Source organism: Epargyreus clarus, unplaced genomic scaffold, assembly GCF_041222505.1.
Source record: "Epargyreus clarus isolate Ecla_fem2 unplaced genomic scaffold, WU_Ecla_fem_2.2 ptg000026l, whole genome shotgun sequence".
Classification (NCBI taxonomy): Eukaryota; Metazoa; Arthropoda; class Insecta; order Lepidoptera; family Hesperiidae; genus Epargyreus; species Epargyreus clarus.
In genome coordinates, this window is record NW_027332233.1 from 8,462,201 (window position 1) to 8,484,162 (window position 21,962).

The window sequence follows — 21,962 nt, forward strand, 5'->3', positions numbered from 1 at the left end:
CAAACAATATAGATAAGACGACACTCTCAATAACCGCAGGAAATTGCTTTATTGAACAATAACAATCTGGCTCACCGTATCAAGTGATTCGGAGAATGTAAAGTGTTCTTATTTGTAACTCATACATAAAGTAGTAGTTTAACTTTTAATTAAGTACATATAGGTTCAACAGGAGTTCTATCTGAAACCGATGACAGATTCGTTGCCAATCTTGAGGACTCAGATGATCGCTTACCTGTAGGTGACAGGTTCAACATTTGACCTTTTGATTATCGACATTATCTATTTAAATTTTATTCAAACTTAGAATCAGAACTTTATAGGTAAAAAACTTGGACTGAAAACTTGACATAAAATATATTTTTCACTGACCTGCTACTTCTAAATTCCAGTAGGTATGAAGATATATCTAGTTATTAGTATAAATTACTGGTTTTATAACATGTTATGCGTATTAGTTTCTCTTCACTATTGGCTTAGTTATTAATTCAATTTCTATTTCAGTTACATACAATAAGATATACAAAGTAGGTATACAAATATTAATTTATTACAGTATTTTTTCAAGGGTATATTAATTTAATTTTTGATTCATGTCCAATGCTAAGAAAAATACCTAGACAAGATTTATTATTTTATAGAATCATATTTGGCATACTGGCCATGAGAAGTCAACATCTTTGCAACAAATTCGTAATAATTCCTTGTCGTAAATTACCGAATGAGGTATAAAATATTTTAATTAACAGGACTATTATAATTTATTTATGGCATCAATAAGGAAGCTTACACTTTGGTGACCCTGATTTTATTTCCGGAACACGGACATTTCGTGTAGGGTCAAAGCGTACGCGCTAGCGCACGGACGGAAGTACTAGCTGGGGCCATCGACCGTGCTCTCCGCTATGCTTCCTTTATAGTGTTGTATCATTATGGTTGCCTAGTGGTTTAATATTCGGTCTCTTTATTAAAGTCTGAGATTCGATACTCAGGTCTCACATCCAATTTTATGTTATATGTATGAGAAATTAATTATCACTTGTCCTAAGGACCAAGCATACATCGTGAGAAAATCTCATATCTGAGAGCTCTTTAAACTTTATTTAACTTTTTTTATTTTTTCCATTTCTTGTTATAGCTGCCTTAGCCACATTCTGTAAGTATTTCAAATGATAGAGCTTACTTCTCAAGTGATAGAGATAGAGTCCTATGAGAGACAGCTAGACAGCGGTGATGTGGTAATAGGAGCCCGTTTTACCCTTTAGGTACGGAACTCTAAAATGGTCTCTAAGTGTTTGTGAAGACTATCAATCTGTATTTAGCTATCTTTTCCTTTGTATTTTCGAATCGAAGTGTTGCCTGTTTCACAAGTTTAATTTTGAGATGAAACGGAAAGTGTAATTATTCAATACCTTCAAGATAATGTTTTTGTGTATTAATTAATGTACTTCAGATGTTATACAATTATGTGAATTAAATATTGTCTCTTCTTATAAATTTGAGTAAAATATTTCACCAAAAAAATCTGTTAAACTGATTGACTCCTCATATAATACAATATTGAATGTATTTTGAGAAAAAAATATAAGATATTTTACTTTAATTTGGTGAATTATTTTACTGATTATTTCTTAGAATGCTTCAGAATATGTGTATATAAGTTAAATTATGTGTGGTTTCTTTGAAAAATAACTTTTTTTGATTATCTATTTATTTTATTATGTATAGTGGAATAGGGGTAATAAAATCCGCAAAAAATTTTTACAAGTTTGTTTTTATTTTAATTCGACAACCTGTCATTATATTAACAAACAAATGACTGAGCACGCTCACATACGCACATACGTTACACACACAAACACACCGCGACCGGCGCTCCATTGCATTATAAATTATACTTATATAGTCTTAAATTATTTTTCAGTCTATTGCGCTCTCCTCGTCCGGCACCGGCCGCGCACCCACGCGTCTTAAACAAATTATCACATATAATATATTAACCGATTTGCGAACGATTATTAACTACACAGAGTTTATTTAATTTAAAGTAGGTCGGGGTGGGGTGGCGGAGACGTTCGGCTCCGCGGGCCGGCCTCACGCTTCCAGCATGCGCGGCATGTACGAGCGCGGCGGCGACGGGGACTTCTTGGAGAGGTTCAGCGGCGCGTCCGCCACGTCCACCTGCAGCTCCAGCACCGGCTCGGGCGCCGGCGACGCGCCGCGGTAGCACGCCAGCAGCCCGCCCGCGCGCAGCGGACAGCCCTCGCCCGCGCCCGCGCCGCCCGCCTCGCCGCGCCGCATGTACTGCTGGATGATGTCCGTGCGCTTCAGCTGCTCGGGCGTCATGCGAGGGCCCTCCATCAGGCTCTTCGCCAGCACCGAGTGCGTCGACGAAAGGGAGGTGCGCAGCTGCCGCGGCGAGTGCGCCGGGTGCGCGGGGCTCGCGGGGTGCGGATGCTGCGGCGGCTGCGGCGACGGCGTCGGCTGAACGGGCCGCGCTTCTGCCTCACCGGTGTCCCGGCGCATCGCTCGGAACTTCTTGTGCGGCTTGTAGGCCTCGTCCATGAGCGACGGGGTGCCGTACAGCGGCGGCGCTTGCAGGGCGCGTTTGAGCACGGGCATGTCGTCGGCGGTGGCGGCCGGCCGTCGGTCCTCCGAGTGTTCCTCCAATGAAGATCTCGGACTCGAGCAGCCCGAACCGGGGCCGACGATGCGCTCGTGTTTCTCATTGCCGGACTCGATGCCGGAGTCCGTTGGCGAATCTAGTTTACGATAGCGAGGTGGCGGGCGTACTGGCGTTACGGTGAGACCATTGTGCGCCAAGTGAGCTACGCCGAGAGCTTCTTCGTCGACGGAGCCGCGCGAGTCGAGCCGCCTGCGTCCGGCTAAGGTAGCGGCCAGCAACGGGGTACCGCAATCACCGACAGCTTCGCCAGATTCGCTGCTCGACACAGATCCGATGGGGCTGCGTGCAGATTCATCCGCGCCGGAGTCGGCCCATGAACAACCTTCTTCCTCACCCCACATCTGCTGCCGCAACAATTCTTTGTGTTCTGTGCGGAACACGACCAATTTCTCCGTGTGGAGTGTACTCAAAGTACGTAGATCCGGAAGAGTGTCCATTAACTCTCGGAGGAAACCAGGCCTGTCGGGTCTGTTTTGTGTCACGACGGTCTGGAGACACGATTTTAGTCTGGCATGCATTCTTTCCACTAGATCGACGTTGCGGAGACCTGGGCGGTCTGGGGTGATTAAAACTATGGCGCAGAACAATCCAATTTCGGCATCAGTGAGGTTCATGGAATTCATGCGTTCCGCGAACTTAAAAGTAGAGTCAACGAGGAATCGCGCATTGGCACCGCTCTGGATAGAGTCTCGTTTCATGAGCTGTCCATTGAGGCAGATGATGCTGTTCAGCGGCGCATCAAACATACAAATAAGTCGCACAAACAGAGCATCAAATAGTCCACTTTTTAGCAGCGTAAACTTGTCATCTTGCGTAAGTAACTGGAACCCGGGAATGAGTCCCGCGAAGTCGATCACACCACGGATTACGTGGGCGAAACGCTGCGAGAACTCCTTCTCCGATTGCAGCTCAGGCGCTGGGTTCAACGGACAAGCCTACAACAAAAGAGAAAAGACATTATTTTTTGTTCGCGTAACTATAATCTGGTAAAAATACTGAATATAATGATGTATAAATACAATGTAAAAGTTAGCTACACTTACCAAAGTTGGTTGTGAATAGGTGGGACAGTCGCGAGCGCGTGCACGCATGGCGGCGACGCGGTCGCGGGTAAACTCGCAAGTGTCGAGGTGCGCGCGGACAACCCGCGCCAGCAGCCGCGGCGCGTCATCCAGCTCCGCCGCGGCGGCTTGCTCGTGGGCGCGCGACGACGACGACTGCTGCATTGCCGCGAGGATGCGCGCTTTCTCGCGCTTCGGCACTCGCCCAAATCGTACAGCTGTAACAATAGAAAATTAACGTTAAAAACATGTCCAGAAAATCCAACAGGCTCGCTAACGAGAACAAAAAGAGGGACGGCGGGCATACCGAGCGAGGTCATACGACTTTTACATGCGGCGGGTTGCAGCTGTCGTTAAGTGCGCGCGTATGCGCCGCGAGACATGTGCACGCACAGCTGATGAAAGAGGGTAGAGTTCATCGCCCGTCGGAGCGAGCCGCCCTCGTCTGGCGGAGCTCGGATCGCGGGGTGCACGAAGCGCGACGCGATTCGATGAACTAGTTCGAGTGACGAGTGACAAAAGCGCGAACCGCGAGGTCATACTAAAAAGTGTTACGACTTTCTCGTGGCGAGCGCTACGCAGAACGAAAGGCAGTATGCGCCGGGGGCGGGCGCGCCGCTTGCGGCGTTCGTGCGCGCGAGTCGGTGAAAGTGTTTGCGCACTCGGCGTACGATTGAAAATGAAAGCGGAGAGCGCCCTCTCGCCATTTCTCCCGACTTTCCCTGCTCAATGTAGGCCGCACCAGATGCGTGGCCTATTGTTCGACAATACTCGATTCAATTTATTAGCTTGATGCTGCTCGCTGCGCCAGATTACCATCAAACAGTTGTGCAGATTTCGTTTCATTTTGTTTTATAAAGAACAGATTTGGATTTTTATTATTACAGATTTAGTATTACTATAGGAATATAGATTTGTAATATTTTCACTTGCTTTTATTAATATGCTTTGGATAGTTTACATATTTAGAGTTATTATTGTATTATTATGATTTCTTTATAATTGAAATAGTTAGGTTTAATACTTAGATATACTTTGATTTCTCGATAGAAAGTTATGAACCTTTTTAATTATTATCCAATTTTATTTTATTATAAGTGCCCGTATGATATAGGTAAACCACGATAAGATTTCAACAATTTAGGTAACCTGATTGTCATATTATAATTTGATGCATGTTTTTATTCGTAACTCACTATTCCTAAGTTCTTATTAAAATAATGTTAATTATAATAAACTATTTCGAAGTTGATATTAACTAGCAGCTTAATAAATATTTAAAACCACTTGTTGAATGTCTGTAACAGTTTCTAAGTAAGTACGCAAATATAAAAAGAATACGTACGAGCATTGTGGTATTTCACAACACCATTCAGGATCCCCTTCAATATTGGTAAATCTTCACCCATGTCTGAGACCATTATAGTTCACTTATAACTAGGTAATTCACAGCCGACGGCCACAGATAACTAATTTGGTAACTACAGTAGATTGAAACTAATATTAATAAGTGTCACATAGCACTAATAAAATAATTATTTCACACGTCACTGTAATCCATAAATGCACGAATATAATCCAAAGGTTGGTAGAACCAAAACTGCGTAGTCAGCGAATAGTAGCGGTAAAACGTATGTGAGTTAGCTTCGCGTTCTCGTAGCGAACTGCGGAGCGACGCTCTAACATAGCGATAATGTGAGGGCTGACGACCGGTGCGCGGGCCGGACTCCCTCGCACTGCGCCGCGGCGCGCGCCGCGCCAACCTTGAACTTGACGCGCGGGCGGAGGGGGCGCCGTCAATAAACTCCGCGCAGGCCCCTGCCCCCGCCGCACCCCCCCACACCCCACCCCCGACGACTCCCGGCGATACGAGCGCCACCTAGCCGTGGTAATCTGCGCTACAAACTACAACCTTGTCGAAGTACGCCGCGAATCTTCTAATTTAATCTTGCGACTATCGAAAGCAGTCTCTATCGACTGTAGCGTTAGTTTGATACGCAGTTGCCAGTTCGATACTAACATTTGAAAAAGACAACTTCTAACTTTTATCCTTAAAATCTTTGTGTCATATTATCTTGTAATTATTTAGTTCTATTTTATTGTTAATTTCTTTCTTGAAACCACTTAAGTATAATTGTCTACAACTATATTTCTATTTATGTATTTATTTAGATAAAGGTATATTTTGGATAATAAATATTCATATCTTTATATAGTAAGAACAATAGCTAATGATTGTTAAATCTTTTTAATATTTTCTAAGTTGTTTTGTTTTGTTTGTTCAGTTTCTAATTTGTTATTATAAGATCGTTAACATTTCTCATCGACAGTGTTTGTTTGTTGTATTATATTTATTAAATATCATAATATTGTTAAAAAAGTAAAATAATTCTCGAAAGTTTATAAAAACATTCTCAAAAAATCAATAAACAAATCTTTATACGTGATTAAAAAGTTTGGGTTGATAAAGTAAAATTTAATAATGTTATTAAAATGAATTAATAACTGTTTGAAAATAAAAAAAAACTACTGCAATTTGAAAGAGTAGGCCCTAAAACGTATTTTAATGTTGACTACAGCTACTCTATATAAAACGAAGCGACTCGGGTGAGCGCCATCTGGTATCGAGTGGCAGAACTACGTAACGGGGTCACAACTGAAAAATTGAATTACAACGTACAAACAACTCTCTTTACTTTAATGAATGAAGTACCTAAATAGTAATTATTTTATTATCGTGTTTGTTTATCGCGTTTCCTTGGACAGGTTTGACTGATATCCATAATAAAGTTATCAAAGTAGCCTACTCTACTTCATTTCTTAAATTAGTGACGCTACGTTTGGAGTTGTAGTAAATGTAAATAAATACAATTATGGTCATGTACAATTAAAGCGGCTCATAAGTACTTTCTACTACTATTACGTTGACAACAAATGCGGTGAAACTGCACGGGGCGATGAACCGCATTACGAAAGTGAAAATACAAATTTCACTCTCGCTCTTACGAAATGCACCTTTCTCCGCTTTCACCGCGCGCGGTGAGCACGGCGCTCGCGGGCTAGCGCGGGCGAGCGCGGGGCGAGAACGAGGCGATGTCGCAACGAGCGCGCGGCGACTGCGGCCGTCGACCCGCTTAGCGTGCGCTCACCCGCGCTTGCATAACCGACCTCCCACACCGCTGACACCGCACGCGTCCCGCGCCCCGCCGCCCGCGCTTGCCGCGAAATAGGATCTGATCGCGGAGCAGCACGCGCGCGCGTCCCACTTGGCGTGCAGATGACAGAATACCTATACACGCGAGATTGCGCGAACGACCTTCCTATGCTAATTGCGTATGCGTACCGCGACGCGCTCTACGCACACACACACGCACACATGCACCCGCCGTAACATCAATTAGCGACACATTCCCACTCAACAAGATTGCATAATTTGCACAGATTTAATATTTATCTAGTCTTGGATAATTCAAAACAATCACAAAGTTGCAATTAAATATTATTCGCTTGAAATGACACTTTTTCGCAAGCTTTTAATTTTAAATAAAAATGTTTTATGTGTTGTTAAAAATGTTTTAATATTTTACTATTTTATTTAGGTAAGATTGCGAATATTACTTTGCAACTTTTGAATATTATTTAGAATTTTTGGAATAAAACAAATGATAACTCACCATCTCTGCTCATGCCGACGGCGATACATTTTTTCAATCGGCAGTACTGGCACCGATTTCTGTTGATTCTTAGGATGGAGCACTGCTGATTTTTGGTACAGGGTCTGTACTGGATCTTCTGCTGGATGGACCGCCGGAAGAAGCCCTGAGGATCACAACGGCATTTAGAGTCTCGCTCCGGGTCGGAGCTCTCGTCACTGGAGCAGCCCGAGTCGCTCGAGTCGCGGCGGGCCTCCAGCATGCTCACTAAGACCGAATGCCGCTCGCGCAGCTCCGCACCACATGCCATGTCACGCACCATTCACTAACAACCAGCACTCACTCGGCAAATCCACTACCGCCGCGCCCTAAATCCGTACCGTGCGGGACGAGGTGATCGCGTGTGAGAGGTGCGCTGCACCGACGCGGGTGATGGTCGACGGCGAACTGTGCGGGCGCTGCGGCGCGCGGCGCACAGTTACCCGCGCGACCTACTTGCCGGCCGCCGACCCACCCGAGAAAGTGAGAGTGCCCCCGGCCCCCGCGCGCCGCGCCCGCTCGCGCTCCTAACGGTTCACGCCGCTCTAGAATGCGCCGTCGCCGCTGCACCGGTGCGCCGGATATAGGCCGGGCGCATCCCGGCGGGCGTCGCGGCGCGCGGTCGTTCACCCCGGGTCGACGACCGTTCGATTGCACAACGGCCGCGAGCCCCCCGCGCCCCGCGCTGCCCGGGAGCTAGGGCGCGGGCGGCTCGGGCCGACGACCGGCTCGGCGCCCGGTGACGTCAGCCGCGCGTCACGGCCTACCTCAATGCGCGCGCGCTCCTCTCCGGGCGCCGGGGGTGCAGCGGTCCAATTTAATTACCGAATCGATGCAGCGCGTGCCCTACTATCGCTCAAATGTATAACTACCTAGTTAACCCCGCGTGCGAGCTCCGATTTTTGAGAGACGTTACTAGATCAGATTGCAAGAGATACCATGTACTACTATGCACTCCATAATAAGAGCCGATAAAATAGTACACCTAACGAGACTTTAAAGGTGCACAACAGATGAAAGAATATAAATATTAGAATATATAGTTATTAAAAGTCGATTAGCAGAAATGAGTAGCAGCAGGTCGAGAGGAGCGAGCGGCGAAGGCTGCGTTGGAGGCGGGGGCGCGGGGGGCGGCGGCCGGGTCGGTGGCCCAATTTCGTGCTGCCATCGATCCATTGTGCGCTGTGCGAGTGGCCCATAATTGGTCGCAGCGGGCACTGACCGCCCGCCAGGTCGATGACCCGCTGCCGCGAAAACAAAACCTTCCTCGCTCGCTCGTATTCTACTTCGTGTGTATATTGTTATGTGCCTATCATAAGTGTCAAGACTCGAGTGGATTATCAAAGTCTATAAGAACATGTATAAAAAGCTACAAGAGACAATATAACTATGACAAGTACAGTTGATACGTAGTCGAGATCGATGCAGCGGCTCGCAACAAACAAACTAGAGATGTCGATGACCTCTATGTAATTAACACGGTCACTTCGATTTGTATTCTGAAAAATATATTGTTCTACTTACACGAGTCCCAGATTTATGTACGCATAAAACATGATATTTCCTCTTTTAGACTATTTAAAATGTATTAATAGTTGAGTGGATCTATTTCTTCGTCTACCCATTACCTCCTGTCCCACTGCTGGGCACAGTTCCTCTCTTAATACTCTTAAAGTGAGAGGAGATTTAATCCTTCGGTCACTATGTTGACCAAGTACGAATTTGTAGACTTCACAAAACCTGTTTTTAAGAACTCTACTTAACTTAATTAGTCAGAGGTGCCTGGGATTCGAACCTCGGACCGATTGAAAGGCCGAGTTTAACCACTAGGCTATCACAGCAATACTGGACCTATTTATTGATTTATTACGTACGAGTGAATTTATATAGACGCGGTTATTCTCGTAGTCACGTGTGTATGATATAATACATTACTTTACGCTGTTTCATGCACATGTTACGTGGAACATTACTATTCATAACAGCAAACGAGGTAATCCTCGGTAACTCATCGGCTACTTTGTAACGTATGGTGGATTAAACTAGTTCATTATTACATGAATCACTAAAACCCTAAAACATACTTATAGCGATTTTATTTACTATCAGATTTAAAATATACAAAGGTGAGTCAGATGGCGATATGTGACCGTTAGTAGATGAATGACGTCATTTGGCTCATGGTGCATAATGTTGATAATACGGGTAAATAACGGTGAAGGAAGACTTCATGAGGAAATATATATACCTACCTAACTACCTACTTGAAATTTCTGGAAAATGTGATAGGTGAAATTTCGGTATCAATTCGCACTTGAACTAAGGACTAGGGTTTAAAACCTAATCCTAAACGAAAATCCGTTCCCAGTAGTGGGATAGATGACTTAATAATGATAATGATTAATGACAACGTCACAAGTAGTAGTCATAAGCTAGTTAGCTAGTTTCGTCAGCGCCAAGTGGGTCGCGTCTAGATTTTTCGACACAGCCCGTTGCTTAGCGTCCGCAATAAGCCGGACTGTCGTTCACGTTATATTGACACACTTAGCAGAGCCTCCCGTATCGCCTTTATTAAACTAATTAGGGAGGAAAATGTGTTTGAGGATTGTAGGCCATTATTCATAATAATAAATGTAGGTAAGTACTAGTTTATTGTAAATAGAACACGTTACGTTTTTATTATAAATCAAATACATTTTCATTTATTGATATTTAATATATATGTACTCATTAATTACTTATAACGAGCGTCAATCTGTGGACTTCCCCGTGCACAGTTTTCTACACACAAACTGTTATCTATATTACTGTTATATTATCAGGGGATATATTGAATCTATCATTCACTTAACCCTTAAGTCACCAAGATCTTAATCCCTAAACGTAAAACTTTAAAACCTTTGGAAGATATTTTGAAACGACTCCATTTTTTTTTATGAGGTGACACAATTGCTTCCGTTAGATCTTCCTACCAGGTGGAAAAGGAACTCCTCAACCTCATATGTTAGAGTATTTCCTCGAACTAGGGCAAAGTAAATAAACACTGATGATATAGGGCAGCATAAGGCGTTTGGTCTTTAGCAGTTGAATTCTAAGCAGCGAACTTTACTTCCTTTATTACCTTTTTTTAGACCTTTTTATCATGTAATCATCATATAATGAGAAACATATTTTATAATTGCCTTACTATACGTCCCATCAAACAAATACTCAGAAAAAATATGAGATATGAGATAAAACGAAATGTTATGGTGTATTGTTCTGAGGGCAATGAATGTGGATCGCAAGGTACAAAGTGCGGTTTGCTTCGTATCGGTAGGGTTGTGTTATCCTATTTTTTTACGCCTTTACGAAGACTTTTGTTTATATTGTATGGTTACAAGATATGCCTAGTGTTACCAGGACTGTAAGTTACACATCCCTGTGAGATTACAAAGTATATTCGCGTAAGGGTGCCGCGTATTTTATATGTTTTAGGGGTATATGAAAGAGGGAACTACAATTAAAACAGAATTCGTCCGGAAATTGATCGAATGCAACGAAAAAGATATTTGACTTAATACAGCCTTGAAAATAAGTTTAAAATAACTTAAGTAGGTCTCAACGTTCTAAAATTGTTACATACATTGTAGTTATAACTGGGTGAGGCAGCAGCGGTGAAATAAAAACAAAATGAATAGGGTGGTATAAAGTACCTATACTTTGGACCAGTATAAGTGTGATGTGTATTTTATTATCCTTCTCTTAAATGTATTATATTTCAGTACACAATAAATTTACATTTTTATTACATATGTAACGAAACAGCTGTTATTTACATAGGTTAAGCGCAAAACTGTTCTATGGGTACTTATTATCTTGCAAAATATAAAGAAAACAGCTGTTATTCCGCGTAAGATTAGCATTGAGCCTTAAAGTGGCAACCTTACGGCTAACGGTCCGCGGACAATGACTGCCGACGGCGGCTCACCACCGAAAACATGCTGACGCATCGGTGTTTTCCGAGGAACTTCGCCACTCGCCTAACAGTCCGCTACGTGCGATGTTGCGATAACGTTGACTCATATAGCCCCTGATTCATTCCCATTTCCCGCTACGATATCGTTAATTTATTTTTAGCACTAAGCTCTATGGCCTGACTGAATATTAAGTGGGGATAAACCCGGCATGTCCTACGCGTAGGAGGCAATGGCCTAATGGGTTCATTGAGAGAGAATGGATATATAATCGTCTTTGGTTGTTATAATATTTGAAGTGTTTGATGCTAATTTATAATTAAAACAGCAAATTTAAATTATAAAACAAATGTATGCCAGTTGATAAAGAAAATAATTATTTATATTATGTAGCATAAGCAATGAGTAATGTAAATGGGTAAATATGATTCAATAAGGCAATTTATTTTTTACGATTTGTAACAATAAATAATGTTATTTCGATTTGTAAACAACAATGAACTATGAATTACCTATTATGTCAATAGGTGAGGTATTGATTGATATGATTACATTTTGAATTTGTTGTGAAACATGAAGATGAGCAAACACCCATTGTTATACCTAGTTTGAATTGATGAAGAAGTAATTTAAATTATTACATATATTCCATTTTAAGTCGTGAAAATTAGTGATTTGTAACGTTAAAAATCTCATTCGTTCACTTAGCAACAGGATAACCGAACAGTGAATGTAACAGGATAATCAGTCCCAAGGCCCGAGTTCGGTGAAGCCGGTGCGAGTTGCGGAAATCGTAAGCGCATGACGTGGGACGTTCTCGATATGCGGTAAACATGCGGCGGGAGCAACGAACTTTGTGCTGACAGTTCAAAATTATGTGGGTTACGCTCGTTGCGGACATACACTCGCCGTAAACGTTGCGAGGAGGCTGGGATAGGGCTGCTGCTGAACGTTGTGTTTTATGTAGAGCAATTTGGTTGCCTTTTTTGGTATAGGTTTGTGATCAGTATTCCCATACCATTCGGTGTTTGGGATACCTTGGTTAAAATATAAACAAGTAGTTACCTACATTTAACCGAATAATGGGTCCATAAGACCAGGAGCCTTATGAAGAAAAAACTAAACTAACGTAACAAAGTAACGAAATAAAATTAATTTATATTATTTAACTGAATTTTAATTATTTACTTTTATTTTTGTAATAACAATTGTATAAGTAATTATGTACCCAATCAAAATATCGAAGAAGTAATTGAACAAGTAAAATATACACTTGTAAACAGTAGGTAAAAGTAAGACCGGCAGAGACTATTAAATATTAAAAGCATTCCCAAACTTAAATGTTTATGTGTATTACCAATACGATTACAAATGTTCTACAAATGTTTCCACAAGGTTACGTGTGGCAACCCTACGTGGAAAGGCGCTACGAGCGAGGTCGTCGACCGCGCCCTGCACAAATCGGTGCCGAAAAAATAAGCGACCCACTTCGGAATTATGTCGGCCACCGAACAAAGCGCCGCTCACTCCGCGCTAGCGACTTTAGGTAAACAACACACATTTATATTAAATTATATTGTACGATGTATGACTGTATTATATTATTATTATGTGTCATAAACAATGTTAATTGCTATTAGTTATAATAATAAAGCGGAAAATTATCGGTGTTTAATTTAGTTTACTTTGATTCGGTTTGATTTAACGTATTTTATGTAATTATCTTTTTGTATTTTTACTACGACAGTTTTTTTTTCTTTATTTACTACATATTTATTACTATAAAAAATACAGAGCATCTTATAGACTACAGAATAAAAGTACTAAGAATCAGCTGATTGCCTACGTATCGTATAAAATCCCTAGTTAAAATATTCTCGTTAATAAAATTGTGTTTCATTTGATGTAACTTATTTATTCACAGTTATTTTATAATCAGATGTGTGAATTTGATTAACGGTAACGGTACACTGCATTCATTTCTAAAACAAAGACTTCTTTACCTTATTAGGTGGTAGACATTACGGAAATTTTGGCGCCATAATCTTTGACTTAAGTTATAGTTGCGCGGTCTATACAAGCAGTAAGATAAAACTTATAATAACAAAATCAATTAATTAAATACGTCATGACAACAGCATATGTAACTTTTATTGACAAATACCTAGGTATCAAGTTAACAACAAAGTAGGTAATTGATTCAGCGGTATTTTCGTTGAATCAGTCGTTTTTATAATCGTAAACAGTTCATTATTATTTTGTTTTGATATAAAATTACGAATACCTAATGCAAGGTAGCAAAAATATTGTTATTAAAAAAGAAACGACCCAAATCAGAGGTCTGACTCCGAACAAAGAACTCACGACCATTCTCTTTATGATTTTATTGCTGTTAACTTTTCGTAATAAAAAGTGGACAAGTGTGGTTCTACCTATAGTTAAATTATAGAGAAACAACGCCTTTAAATTGAGATAAGTAATATTAAATAACCGAACATTAGAATCCAATAAGATTGTACTATGAATGTAAACAAGTGACGATGTGGAAAGAATGTCAAAATATTAATTAGATAATTATTAATTTCTACCTTTGTACATAGGTACATAATGTATATTTACAGTATGTGTTATTGATCAAAAGATAAGTCACATTTCGAATGTTAAACGCATTGTCTTAAAGGTAAGTTGAAATAATCAATTAACCGACAAAAAAGTTAAGGTTATATTTATTACAATGTGAACGTGTAGCAATAAACACGGGTTCGTTGACATCGGTGCGTACGGACATACGCCCCCCGCCTCGTAGTGTTGTAAAAACCATTCATTCAAGTTTCCGCTTAAAGCCGCTCGTGAGCCGAGCAGCACTGTCGCGACTACACGTAGCGCCATCTCGTGGCGAATAGCTGAACTTCGGTACAAGTTTAAAAATGTCGTCGCTAGTTGGCGCGGCGATAGCGCGTGTTACTTGGCGCGCTCTATGTTCTCGATAATTGCTTACGTAAGAAATCTGCGGCTATTATTATTCTATAAATATTATTTTGTCAACAATTTTTTTATCTTTTTGTCACTAGAAATATGAAGGTTAAAGAAACTGCAGTTGTTAGTATAGTCTCTGTCTGGAGGTTTCGATGTCGTGTCGCGTCATTCGCAGCACAATGCACCAGACTGGGCCCCGAAGGACATGCTTTGTTGGAATAAACGAGCAGTCTCGTATCGCATAAACCAGTCCACTATACACACTTGCACTTCTATACGTTCGTTTCCTCGGCGCTTTTACGCTCATGAATATGACCTTTCTAAGGTCGGGGTGCTGTTACCATTGTTATAGTACAATTAAGTGGTTTTAATGCGCTTTAAATAAATTAAATAATTTAACGATTTAACACCGGATACAGGAGTATATTTGAGGTCGTAAAAAACATTATATAAATAGGCTGTGACAAAACAGTTAAGATTTTTTTTTGTTTGTCAAGCCATTTTTTTGTTGATTTTGTTCGGTCAACTTTAGTATTATTAAAAAAAATCTTACATTCAAAACGATTAAGATCGAATTCCATAGAGCGAATACTAGTGATATTATATTTATTATGATACACAATCAGGAAGTGTTCGTATTGAAATCAGCCAAGTGCAACTTCTCTTGGACGTTCACCTAGCACATTATTTGCTACTTTCGACAGCAACCTTCTACGTACACACCCGAGACGGAAAAGTTTCTCAAGGTAATTATTATCAGGTAGGCGTCTCTACATTTCCTGCAATCATCATGATAAAGTAAACATTTGCGTTGATTTATAGGTTAAGTTTGGTTTATATTGACAAAAAATGTATACAAAAAATAGTTCATGATGGAGCTATCATTATCATCTTTCAATAAATTACCATATAAGAACTGCTATAATCTAGAAATTACTGGATTCATAGGTAATATCTATATTATATCATAATAATAATGTTGTGTGCGACGACTGGCTAGCGACCAGTTTTAGTTTTAATCTTATTAAAATGCTTATTTCTGTGAATTTCGATGGACCCAGATCGAAGTATGAGACATTCACATTCTTTATTAAATAATATCATATTAATATAAGCGCTTCCAAATAAATAATTGAATCATTTGAAACCTTAGTGAGTCTCGTGAACAAATTAAGCTCCCGATTTTTGACCTCGACCCTATCCGATAGCAAAAAAAAGGGAACGTGAAAAGATTTCTTTAGGTCGTTCCCGTGTGATTGTATCGGAGACAGGTATCCAAAACAAAAATAATAGAATTGGGGCGCAGGGGCTACCCGTCTAGCCGAGGACAGCAGGTACCTCAAAGTACCCAAAAACCGCTTTTGTAAATTCACACGCTTTTGTTTTGACTTACATGGACATAGACTCGGCCGTATATTAAATAGGGTCATACACGAGGTCGCGAATACAAAATTAATGAGTCAAACGAAAAGATTTGATATTAAAACACCCATGGCCAGGCTTTGTTCATCGAGTCCACAGAGATTGTCTTCCGTGTATCGCGACCTTGTTGTCGTTCTAGGACATTCAGAAAGCTGCCACTTGTAATGTTTACAAAACGGTTTATGTGTTATAATATATGCAGGGGCTTCTTGAGTGGCGCACGTAGCATTTCGCTACCTATGAATAAATATAATTGAAGTGGCTATTATTACAAATTAATTTTATAAGTTTAGGTATGTGTTATCAAGACATATTTTTTTTAAAGTCTTTTCCTAGAAAAAGTAATGACTCTCTCTTGTTCTATAAGAAAGTACCTACCTATGTAATATTCCCGTGTGAGATATAAATAAAACTTAACTTTATAGAAACTGACAGTAGTTACGTTATTTTCTAAATCTGCGTTCCTACAATGAAAAAGAACTTTAGAACGCAAGACCATCTTAAACAAGTATGTGAAAACGATATCGAAAGTGCTATGAGCTAAGCAACGAGGACGGAGAAAGGCGATCAGAGCGAGCAACTCCGAGCTACTTCCCACTACGTTTAGCGAATAGAAACGATCGTTACATGATCTGATTACACCGTTTCATCTGGATCTAATTATCTCGTCTTATGACACTTGATGACACAATGATAATTGCGCTAATGTTCCTAGATGTAAAGGTATTGCCGAGTGAGTGCTGTAACATGGTATAATACGAAATTGCGGTCGGTACTAGTGAGCATTTTGGACACAATTAGTCAGAAAATGAATAAATTAAATGTTTTAAGTTAACGAATTTAAATGATTTATTTTTTGACCTTCAATATAATTTTGAGGATACATAAATATGAAATTTCAATGTAAATTGTAGTTAAAAGAACAATATCCAATATAAACATGACTGATTGGTAAGACTTGAAATTTTAGTATCAAAAAATTCAATTTAGAGCAACGTTATTCATTCTTAGAGATGCTCAAATATATATAATTGAATCAAATGTAATATTTACCTTGCAGCCCTCACAGGAATGCACGCCGTAATGGAATCCACTTGCTTTATCTCCACAGACACGGCACAGGACGGTGGTACCGTCGAACTCTGTAACAAACACAAATAGACCGCTTAAAATAAACTCCTTGTTTTTAACGTAAGGCATTACCGGCTCACGGGCGAGGAAATGTGGCTGAAACTTTGAAGTACATTATGAATAGAGGTTTAAACGAAGTAGTTCAAATTAGTAAAATAAGACACAAATGTTTGATAAAATGTTATGTACAATACAATAGTGAAGATATGGTAGGAAAGAGTTATTGTTAAGACGTGTTTATAAAACCCTAGTAATTTTTCACCAAAGATTATATAAGAAGTTGTAAGATGTGCAAATAAAAAAAATCGTTCTAAAGTCCAAATACATTATTATTCATATTCGCAAACTACTTTCATCTACCTAACTACATTATACAGAGCTAAGACTACTACTTAAGAAGTAGGGATGATGCAGATTTACTCCTACGAAGAGTCCTACCAACTTTATTTAAGGTAAGCTGCGCATTTCAGATTGACATGTTTCAATTCGATTTCGTATTATAAACAAAAACATTGTGTTTAGGTAATACCCTAAAGTGACCCACAAAAAATCGTATGAAATAAGTTATTTTATCCAGAGCAAGCGGGTATGCCATCCACCTGATAGTAAGTGGCCAGAGGTGACCATGAACATCTCTAATCAACCCCAGGCAGGATTAAGGTCAACCACAAATGCGTTGCTACCCCAAGCACCAAGTAGAAACGCCGTGTAAATAATTATTCAAGCATAAAGTCCCAAGTTACGAAGATTACGGTGTTCGTTAATGCAAAACATCCTGAGTGTAAGCAGGTATGTGTAACAAACACACATGACGCCATATCGCACGACCTTGTCGCAAGGAGCGTTCAACTGCGATTAAACGTTACTGTGGAAACGTCTTATATCTAAGAAGAAAACGTAAACCGATTATGAGATCTTTGACTTGATCTTTGACCGATTGTGTTTTCTACTAACTACAAATATTTACTCCAAGTTAATGCTTTTTTTGACCTTGCCTTTCTTTTGTGTTATCTATAATACTTATCTTCTTTGTGAAAGTAATATCAGACAATTTAGAGCAATCTTTTAACTTAAATTGAAATTATTTCTCAACGGAAAACTCAATATCCAATCGAATAATTTGAAGAATGAAATATTAAGGTGGTATATATATAAGTTGGTATAGGTATATTTATATTAATATTGTTCCCTTCATATAGTTGCATATTAATACATCATCATCATCAACCCATTCCTGTCCCACTGCTGGGCACGGGTCTCCTCTCAGAATGAGAAGGGTTAGGCCATAGTCCACCGAGCGCTGGCCTATGTGTGTATTGGTAGATATTGTCATATTAATACAATATTATCAAGTCCCAGCGTATTATTAGCGAAGGTATATTGCGCAATTACATACAAATTACAAGCGTAAATAAAAAGTGACGTAACAAACATGTTGCGTGTGTTGATGACAGTGAATAGTTATTTTAGAAAGCGCTCTTTCGATCACTGCGACTGTGTCGTCGACCCCAGTGTCTCTTCAATTGAATCTGATATTGAAGAGACTTTCTTTAGTCAATCGATATTATTACATTTGTTTGAAAAAACTACTATATAATTACATTAAATTCTTTAGTGTTTAGTGAGATAACTGCAGTCGTTAAGTCGTTTAGTTGAAATAACTAATGACTGAATCGATTTATTTAGTAGGTCAGTGATGATGATAAATCAGGTCCTGGCGTAAATGACGTAGACGTAGCGTTGAATTAAATGTTCATCCAATTTTATGTATTGGACGTCGTAACAGCAAGTATGATTTTTATATTCTTCAAAGTACATTAAATGACATTTTTTCTCATGTATTGATAAATATTATACCGATATGTTTTTACTATTATTAATTCGCAAGTTAGCGTTAACCTTGAATTTTCAATATTGTCAATCGTAAAACTATATTCGATCCATTTTTCGAGTCGTCGTTTACATGTAGGATAGTGTTACCCGACTTGAGCGGCGGAGGGCGGCGGGCGGCGACCAGGAAACAGGTTCGTGCGTTCGGCGCCCCCGACTGCTCTCACTTTCCCCTTGCCTTGCTTGCAGTCATTTGTTTATTGGTAAGGGAGCGGGCCCGGCTTTTGGAAGACTTTCTATTTCTGGCGTGCACCACTCGCCGCGGGTCGACGTTCGGCGCGGTCGCTTTCTATGGTGTTACTTTCTTTTTTTAAGCGCATATGGTCGCTAGTAAACGAGCTCATCTCCGAGCTCTATAGACGCGATGCCGATGCACCGCGGTGGGGATCACAATGGAGCAGAGAAAGCGATTCGAGACGTAACTGGTGCAGTTGCAAAAGAATCGGTAGCGTGCAGCCATTTCTCCTCGTGTGATGCAACTCGAGCGTTTTTCTAAGGCGCGCGTGTGAGAGTCGCTCGTTCGTTACGTCAATTAAAGAGACGAGGAAAGTGCGAGAAAGTCGTACACATAACGCGAGCGGCGACCGACCGTGCAAATACTGCGCACCGCCGATCTGTGTCAGGGCGATGTTTGTTTATAAATAATTAGTCCAGCATAACAACAATCACGTTTCCTACTGCGTCCGCCACCAATACAACACGTTCCGTCGTCGCCACCCTGACACATGCGAACTAATGCAGTTTCGTACGTGAGCTCCACAAGGTGCTCTATTAAAACTGCAGTATAATATCAATAACACCGAACGTAATCAAGGACATTCAACTTATTCAAGCTAGTAGTCGAGAGCTGATATGATAGTGTAATCACAAACAGGGTCCGTGAAACGTGCATCGAGAGAAAAGTAAAAGTGGTACGACAAGGCGGAAGCTAGCGTCGCGCAGACGTCGTCATAACTACTCGCCCACTGCTCTTCCAAATAACTATAATAATTGTTTCATTGCGTGTTCCGGTACTTACAGCCTTTCCCATATGCTAGAAAGGATATCATTAATAAATATTTCACGGGAGTCGAGCAGAACGGTTAACTCTTTTGTTGATTTTTAAGATTGTTAAGTCGAATAGTAATCGATTTCGATAAGATCATTAAGAATCCAATCGATAGGGCTCCCTGCGGACCAGTATTGAACCCCATCAATTTGCGCAGGGGCGAACGATTCGTGAAGTGTTGTTCATGTTTTGCACAAAGCTACTAATTGTTTTTCGGCGAGCCCTACCAACGGTAATGTTCAACAATTCATCAATCAACATTCGTTTCGCAATCGGCTGTGAAATTGATATAAAATTACACGTTACTTTACTTTGTACCCCTTTCTGTATCAAAGCGTAAATATTGTCATTAATCAAAATTCTGCCGTTAAGAGAAAAAAAACTTTAAAAAATAATAGATTGAGTTTGAAGAATTAATTGAATGAAAGATTACTTTTGTAAGCTCCTGATGTGCAGAGAAATCATAACTCTCCAATATACTCGTAGTGATGCTTATTATTTTTACGAAATAATTTAATTTTTTACCTTTTAGAAATTTAATTTTAACTAAATAATGTTTATTGAAATATTTTATTCTTTACTACGTTTTAATTCTTGGCACATTATATTTTTTATTATTATAACTAAATAATTTATTTTTACCCTTAGAGATAATTAAAAAAAATGACCTACATTGGTTACTATTATGTCCAATTGTAACAATAACAATTCTATAAATATAAATATTTGAGCATTTAAAAATATAACTGGCCTACAAAATAAAAATATCCTCATTGTATTACGTGAATGAATGTAACTTTAAATTAACCCGAATAGTTTTGATTATATGGCGGGAGTCGGAGGTAAACAAACCGCGGCGAAGTTGGCGGGCGGCCCTACCTATATGCAGCTCCGGTTCCCGTTCCTTGTGCGCCGGGCTCATCATGGTGTCCACCGGCGTGGGGGTGTCGTAGCGCCCGTAACTGCTGTCCGGAGACATCACTTTAAAGTCATATGAATTAAAACTAAACAACTGTCGTCTGTCGCACTTCACTTCACGTCAGGCACATCCGAGCCCGTGGGCTCAAAGCGAGCGATCCGCGCTCTCCGTTCTCGTATATGGGACAGGAGTGCATGGGCCGAGGCGCGAGGCCGGCACGTCTCGAGGGATGAAGGTCGCTCGACCCGCGATACTACCGCCGCACGCGTCGCGTGCGTCTCGCTCGAGCTCGATCGACGAACTGAGCTCGAGCCGCGCGCCGTCTTCCACGGTGCCGCGCGATCCTTCCCTTAAGAGTGAAAGTCTGCGAAACGATCGCTGCTCCGTGCGATACGATCGGTTCCGCGGCGGAGCGGTGGCCGCCGAGCGAAACTCGCCCCTGTGAGCCGTCGGAGCCCGGCAGTTTGCGCTTCGAGGCGAACGTCGGTGCGCTTCGAACTCCGGTCCCCGAGGTCATTGCCGCGCTGGTCGCGGACCAATGGAGAGCGCGCGCAGCCGTGCGCGGCCAGCCATTGGAGGAGCGGAGGCCCCCGTCCCGCGACTCCGCCGGCGCGCTCGAGTTCGAAGACCCGAACCTTGCGGGCGCACGGCGGCCAAGGTCGCGCGAGAGCGGTGCGGACTGAGAGCCGGCCCGATACGTTCGAGTGGGACGCAGTCGGAGCCGTGCCGGTTGCGTCACACTACGAAAATATTTTTGGTGATGGAACGCGAGTGAACTTGAACACGAAATCGAGCTAATGGATGGCGAATGCTGTGTAGGTCGCCGCGTGACGGAGTGACCCGCTGCCGCCCGGCCCGCTTGCCTGCTTCCCTCCTAGCACACACTTCCGGGACACTCTCACCGACCATTTATTTTCGATAAGGTTCCGCAAAATTGTTGATGGCACGAATTTATTAACAGAGAATGCAACATTACAGCCAGTACAGTACTGAAATAGCTGACACAAGACCATCATTGGATGATTTTAATTTTTAAAATGCCTAATTGCGCATATATCATTTTTAATTAATTTCGTACATATTAATAGAAACAATATAATTGTATAATAGGAAATTATATTAATAGTTTTTAGGCCAGGTAAAAGGTAAATAAAATATTAAAATATCACTATCACTTCACT

General features: G+C 40.9%; 1 protein-coding gene and 1 pseudogene across 5 annotated transcripts in view; one reads left to right on the top strand and one right to left on the bottom strand.

The window, feature by feature from the left end:
* Nucleotides 1-1,755: 1,755 nt before the first annotated feature.
* Eip75B (Ecdysone-induced protein 75B) overlaps nucleotides 1,756-21,962 on the bottom strand; it is a 126,227-nt gene continuing 106,020 nt past the window's right edge. For 3 of the 5 annotated variants that reach the window (XM_073087308.1, XM_073087309.1, XM_073087311.1), the window contains exons 2-5: nucleotides 16,847-16,935; nucleotides 7,422-7,566; nucleotides 3,730-3,965; nucleotides 1,756-3,621 (exon numbers count right to left, since the gene is read on the bottom strand). In XM_073087308.1, the coding sequence (XP_072943409.1) occupies nucleotides 2,095-3,621; nucleotides 3,730-3,965; nucleotides 7,422-7,566; nucleotides 16,847-16,935 (1,997 nt within the window). In that variant the 3' untranslated portion in view covers nucleotides 1,756-2,094. Of the gene's footprint in view, nucleotides 3,622-3,729; nucleotides 3,966-5,092; nucleotides 5,500-7,421; nucleotides 7,567-16,846; nucleotides 16,936-20,741; nucleotides 20,993-21,962 lie in introns of those variants that run through there. The other 2 variants (XM_073087310.1, XM_073087312.1) reach the window with 2 other exon arrangements.
* LOC140752980 (uncharacterized) lies at nucleotides 21,011-21,850 on the top strand (annotated as a pseudogene).